General features: G+C 41.1%; 1 protein-coding gene across 1 annotated transcript; it reads left to right on the forward strand.

The window, feature by feature from the left end:
* Window positions 1-1,974: 1,974 nt before the first annotated feature.
* Window positions 1,975-6,863, forward strand: LOC310662341 (vomeronasal type-2 receptor 26-like; the record flags this gene model as incomplete). Its single annotated transcript, XM_083409139.1, has 4 exons — window positions 1,975-2,829; window positions 3,263-3,490; window positions 4,231-4,357; window positions 5,962-6,863. Exons 1-4 carry the CDS (start codon window positions 1,993-1,995, stop codon window positions 6,861-6,863), a joined length of 2,094 nt encoding a protein of 697 aa, XP_083265265.1. The 5' UTR covers window positions 1,975-1,992.
* Between the last annotated feature and the right edge of the window lie 330 nt (window positions 6,864-7,193).

Raw genomic sequence — 7,193 nt, forward strand, 5'->3', positions numbered from 1 at the left:
TTGCCAGTAGTACATGTGGAAAGGTTCAAGGGATCTGCATCAAGAGAGGTATAGTGTCCTGATGAAAGGAAGTAATAGTACCTCTCTATTCTGCCTTGGTCACCTGGAGTCCTGTGTCCAGTTCTGATCACTACAATTTAAGAAGGATATTGGCAAACTGGAACATGTGCAGAGGATGGCAACAAAGATGGTCTAGAAACCAAGTCAAGTCTTATGAGGAACAGATAAGGGAGTTTGGTATGTTTAGCTATGATGAGAATGAGGGGAGGAATGATAGCCATTTTCAAATATCTCAAGGGCTGTCACCAGGAAGATGGAGCACACTTGTTTTCTCTGGCTTCAGAGGTTAGGACTCAAATTAGCTTCTTCAAGTTACAAGAGAGGAGATTTCAAGTAAACATCAGGAAGAATTTTTCATTGATAAGAGCTGTTGAATAGTAGAATGGACTGTGAGTTAATCCGAATGAACACAATATAATTAATTGCTGTGTTGTTATGTAAAAGGATAGATCTGCTGAAGTTCCTGCTGATACCATTTGCAACTCTCATTCTAGGGTGGTGCCTAAGATTTACCAGCACATCGTGGCCTTGGCATTTGCAGTCAAGGAGGTCAACGAAGACCCTCACATCTTACCCAATATCACCTTGGGCTTCCACTTATATGACAGCTATAACAATGCAAGGAGCACATATCTTGCCACACTGCAACTTTTATCCATGCTGAAGAAATTTGTCCCTAACTATATATGTGATGTTGAAAATAATCTGGCTGGGATCATTGGGGGACTGGATTCTGAAATCTCCTTTTATGTGGCCACTGTTTTGGATATCTTTAAGATTCCACAGGTAAGGCACGCATGCACAATACCTCTATTAGCTTGCATAGAGGAAGAGGCAGGTTCCTCAGCATCAGTTCAGGGTGTATCATCAGTTCTGGGTGAAGATGAAATTACAAGGAGAACCATGTACAGCACCTTGATATCCTTGGAAAATAATGATTGTACATAATTATAATATAAACAAACAAACATCAATAAGGGGAAATGTGCAATACCAGAAAAGATATGTCACTCCCCCCCACCCCGTCTTAGACACACATCTAAAATACTGTTATCACAAAGGCCAGTGATGGGAAAGTGGGCTTCTCCCTCACCAGCTGCTTTTTGGTTATGCAGTACTTTCTGCTTAGTGCGGAGGTTATTTGAATTGAATAACTGGGGTATAGAGGAACTTGCTTACAGGATAAAAGCTGACAGGTAGGTGTCAATAGTAAAATTAGTGATCAGGGCATCTCAAAAAAGCTGCTGGGGAAGAGGGGGGAAATTGCTTATAGCTAAAACAACTGACAGGTAGGTTCCAGTACCATAATTCTTCTTCTTTATTGCACCAAACACAAAGAAGTTATGTAAAATTGAAGATACAATCCAGTTCTGCAGAAGAACAGTAATAATAGAAAGCAGCTGAGTTACAAGTGAAATAAATGTTCATAAATAAAGTCTGAGAAGAATCAGCACAGTTTTGCTGTGTGAGGGGGCATGTGCATCACAAAGAAGAAAGAAGCTCCAGAGAAGAAATATGTATCTGATCCAAATTGCGAATTTGACAAAGGCAGATAATGTCTAGGAATCTGCTGCTTGGGGCATGGTATGTTCCCATTCAGTTTGATCCATTATACAAGACCTTGGCAAATTTTGCAACGACTCAAAAAATGTTTGGTTTTTTAAAAGTAAAATAGACACAATGCCATACTCCAGTCATAAAAGTGAAAGGTTTAAAAATGAGAAAAGGGAGAGGATCCCAGGTTTCAGCCCATCTGCATGTGTGTATTTTGTAAAACTGAGACAGAGGCAAACAAACCATGAAACATTGGCAAAGGGCATATTTGACTAACAGGGTTCAGCACATAATTTATATGAATAGTGTGATAGGAATCTACTTTGTCTCTTCTATTTTCCATTTACTTTTTAGCTCATTTATGGCTCTGCTCCAGTGATGAATGATAAAAGCCCAGGGCTTCCCTTCTACCAGATGGCACCCTCAGAAGCCCTTCAGTATGAGGGAATTCTCTCTTTGCTTCTGCATTTCAGGTGGACGTGGATTGGAGTCATTGCGACGGACAATGAAAATGGAGAAAGATTTGTGCAAACCATTTCCCCAATGTTTACCAAGAGTGGTGTGTGTTTTGCATTCCTAGAAAGAATCCCTGATTTTAGTTTTATTTCTGAAATTAATGGCATGCTACAACAGGGGGCAATTATAAACCATAAAATTCTTAGCAGCAAAGCTAATGTTATTGTGGCAAATGGAGAATCTTATTCCATGGCAACTTTTAGATGGCTTCCATACCTATCAGAACATGATGACATGATAAACAATATAAAAAGTAAAGTATGGATAACAACTGCCCAGATTGAGTTTGCTTCATTTGTCATTCAAAGGAACTGGGATTCAAGAGTATTCAATGGTGCTATAGCCTTTGAAATTCACTTCAGAAACCTACCTGGATTTTATCAGTATGTTATGCACAGAAACCCTTCCAGCACAGATGGGGATGGTTTTATCAGGGACTTCTGGCAACAGGCCTTTGAATGTGTATTTCCAGATATGACTGCAGACAAGGTGGAGGGGAATATTTGCACCGGGGAAGAGATGCTGGAGAGCCTTCCTGGATCATTTTTTGAAATGAGCATGACAGGCCACAGTTACAACATCCACAGTGCTGTATACACCATGGCCCATGCTTTAAATGCCATGTTCACATCCAGACTCAAGCACAGAGGAATGGCATACAGTGGGAGAGGGAAGAATCAGAATCTACAGTTTTGGCAGGTAATAGGCTGGACATCCTCAACTGGAAGAAACCTGCTATTCTCTGATAAAGTATGGGTTTCCAAAATGTTGTCAGTTTGCTCATTCCTCTCAGGGAAAAAACGGTTTTGTATGACAGTAGTTTGGAGATCAATGAAATGCCACTGTATTCACAGATAACAAGCAGTAGTCATGGCCAAGAGAGATGGTCAGCATTCTCTCTATCCCATATACACCAAATCCTCGCTCAGAGCAGGTAGTTGCAAACCACTGTTGTGTCTCCTGAGACGAAGAGGGAGAGAGGAAAAGAAGTGGGGTGGGAGAAAGAAAGACAGTTGACTTAATCAGCGCACACCAATTGCTGTAGGTCCTGCCCATAGGAAAAAAGATACCTCAGTCCTGTATTAGAACAGCAGTCTTTTCCAAACAATTGCCTTTTCTGTTTTCAATCTAGCTCCATCACTTTCTGAGAAGTATCTCATTTAACAATACGGCAGGAGATGTGGTCTTCATCAACCAGAATGGAGAGGTGGTATCTAGCTTAGATATTGTCAATTTGATAATATTCTCCAACCAAAGTTTGCGCAGAGTGAGCGTTGGGAGGATAGATCCGCAAACTTCTCGAGACCAATCATTCATCCTTGATGAAGATGCCATAACATGGCACAGTTGGTTTAATCAGGTAGGACCACATTATCAGATAATTCCAAAGTAATTCAGTATTGCCTAAGCAATGACCATTCACCTGCAGGTCTACTCACTGTCTTTTAAACTGCATGTTCCTGTGTAGAACATGACCAATGCGTACAGAGAGCCAGTGTGGTGATCCTGCTCCTCCACATGCAGCTGCTGGGTGGCCTTGGGGCAGTCACCCTTCTCTGAGGTCTCTCAGCCTCACTCACCTCACAGAGTTTTTGTTGTGGGGGAGGAAGGGAAAGGAGAATGTTAGCCACTTTGAGACTCCTTCGGGTAGTGATAAAGTGGGATATGAAATCCAAACACTTCTTCTTCATCCAAGTACCAGATTAAGAGCCAAAAGCTTACTGCTAGAAGTCACTCAAGGAATAAAGGCAAATATTTTATTTTATTATATTATATTTAGAAATATTTTATAAATATTTCTTAACAATTATAAAATACTGATTTTTAACTGAAGAAAAGAGGATAGATAAGCCCCAAGATTTTGCCTTTCTTGCTAAAAAGTGGGGAACTGCTATGTAATCACAACAGCTACACATCGCAGAACAATAGAGGGATTATTACATCACTTCAAACATTACTACTACTAAAAAAATAAAGCCATTCTACATGTTGTTGGAATGCTGAATCAGTTTAGTAACATAGAAAAGGGCCCAGGAACATGAAGATTTCCAAACTCATTGTTCTCTTGCTGACCCTTCTGCTCTTTCATTTACGGAATAGACTCGGCCTCTTTCTCTCTGTACTGAGAAATGTCTTCCAGGATCCAGCAAGAAAGTGAAGGAGGGACAGCCACCTTGCTGCTACGATTGCATCCCATGTGCAGAGGGGAAGATTGCAATCCAGGATGGTAGGAGAAATAAACAGATTAAATAGATCCAGACTCAGCACTAATAATTGAAAGGTGTTGTAAGGACGGCTGAGTTTATTTTCAAAAAAGATAATCTACTGTATATGTGATCCTGCCTCTTTCTGATCATTGCCTTTCATATAATTTAAATATGCTAATCAAATGAGAATGACCATGCATTCAGAGTAGTTGTGAAGTGTGAAGCAGGTTCCTGACACACCTCACGCTGCAGCTTTTATATCCCCCCACCATCACCCCACAGAAAAATGATTGGTCAAGAAGCCGGGGTGATTGTGGTGCCATCCTGGCATGATGGCATTACTCCGCCCACGCTGGGGGGGGGGGGGACAAGGTTGGGGGCCTGACCGCAAATGATCCCAGTTCTGCTTCTTAGATTACTCATAGCCGAGTAAGATTTTCTTCCATAAACACAGTTTTAACAATGAGTCTGTAAGTGACTTTGGAGGCAAATTCTGGATCCACATGTCCTTCCATAGTGGGGATATTGGTTTCTGGATGAGAGTTGATCATGATGTGGATTTGCCAAGCATGCTTTCTCTTTGCACGTTTCTACCTTGCGTCCTGAGCATATCTAGAGGGGGCTGTGGCACTCCTTCTGACTTACACAGGCTGCACCCTGGCTAGTGTGAATAAACATTCAGATGGCAACGGCACTGGTTGTGGCACTTACAGGACCACATAGCTCTCCACCAGTTAAATTCAAGAATACTGTAGTAATTAAATACAGAGAATTATACCATATAATGTTTTGACATAACAAGCATGCTCAGACTGTGGTCAGACTATTCACGGTAACTAGAGTGAAATAAAATACTGCTGTGGAAACTAATCCTGCACTACAATTTTAGCAGACCACGAGGAAGCTTCTTTGTTTAAACTGGGAGTCAGTATGCATGCTCACACTGTTTGTAATTTGGACCAATCATAAGGAGACAACAAAGTGCCTTAAGAGGAAATGGGGTGAGGGAAACAAAACCTTTCAATTAGATAGGAAATTTAAACTAAATGGAATGTGTGGAATTTGTGCCAAACGTATAAAACTGTTTTGAACCCTTTGTGTGACATTTAGTTGTTTTAGGTTAGTTAGGTTAGTTATCCCCAGTTGAACCTTCTGTGCAGAATTAAATATTTTGGACTACAGTGGTACCTGTGGTTACATACTTAATTCGTTCCGGAGGTCCGTTCTTAACCTGAAACTGTTCTTAACCTGGAGCACCAGTTTAGCTAATGGGGCCTTCCGCTGCCGCCACTCCTCAGCCTTGTGATTTCTGTTCTTATCCTGAAGCAAAGTTCTTAACACAAGTTATTATTTTTGGGTTAGCGGAGTCTGTAACCTGAAGCGTGTGTAACCTGAAGCGTATGTAACCTGAGGTACCACTGTACTTTTCCCCTCAAGGTCTCATGTGGTTTAGTGCCATATCCATGACATAGAGAAAGATTAGATTGCAACAATATCACATTACGTAGCATATGACGGTACTAAACATGTACTTGGTTTTAAACAGAGCTCTTTTCTTCTCAGACAGAAAGTAAACATTTCACTAAACTGAAATCTATGACCTAATATATTTGTTTCCCCCCAGATATGAATGACTGTAATAAATGCCCAGACAAAGACTATCCAAGCAGGAACCGTGACGCATGTCTGCCCAAGGATATAAGCTTCTTGTCTTATGAAGAACCTTTGGGCATAAGTTTAGCCTGTTTCTCTCTTTCCCTCTCCTTGATCACAACTTTGGTACTAGGTACATTTTTGAAACACCACGACACACCCATTGTCATTGCAAACAACCGAAACCTCACCTACACTCTCCTCATCTCTCTCCTGCTCTGCTTCCTTTCTGCATTGCTTTTCATTGGCCGACCTGATAACGTAACATGCCTCCTCCGCCAAACAGCTTTTGGCATCATCTTCTCAACCGCTGTTTCTGGGGTCCTGGCAAAAACCTTCATGGTGGTTTTGGCCTTCATGGCTACAAAACCAGAATCCAGGATGAGGAAATGGGTGGGGAAAGGACTAGGCCACTCCATTCTCCTTTCCTGCTCCATAGTTCAAGTAGGCATATGTACTGTGTGGCTGGCAACCTCTCCCCCATACCCAGATGTGGACATGCACTCAATAACAGAAGAAATTATACTAGAATGTAATGAAGGGTCTGTGACCATGTTTTACTGTGTCCTCATCTACATGAGCTGCCTGGCAACTGTAAGTTTTGCTGTGGCTTTCCTCGCCAGGAAGTTACCAGACAGTTTCAACGAAGCCAAGTTCATCACCTTCAGCATGTTGGTCTTCTGCAGTGTTTGGCTGTCCTTTATTCCTTCCTACCTGAGCACCAAGGGAAAATATATGGTAGCTGTGGAGATCTTCTCCATCTTAGCCTCCAGTGGTGGGTTGCTGGGTTGCATCTTCTTCCCCAAATGTTACATAATCATTCTGAGGCCTGAGCTGAACAATAGGGAACAGCTAATAAGGAAGAAAAATTAAAGAAATGAGAAACCTGTCATCTGCTTTATTTTGTGTTTTCCTCTGTGTTTACAGTAGAATATTTGGAAATATAAGTTCAGCTGCTCCCTTTTACAATTTTTTCTAGACTCCAAATTCCCATAGTTGAAATTTCCTTTGTAAAATTGACTTATTTGCTTTGAGGAAAACAATCATGCATTTACACATACATTATTCTCTTGTAGCATGTGTTGACAAGAAGACTCAGAGCAATTCTTGTCAAAATATACATGTAAGCATATCTGTATCTAGCCTTAATTCTCACAGCTTTCAGCATAATGTGAAACTGTACTATTGCAGGCATGGAATATT

Source organism: Podarcis tiliguerta (assembly GCF_965153285.1).
Source record: "Podarcis tiliguerta genome assembly, chromosome: 13".
NCBI lineage: Eukaryota > Metazoa > Chordata > Lepidosauria > Squamata > Lacertidae > Podarcis > Podarcis tiliguerta.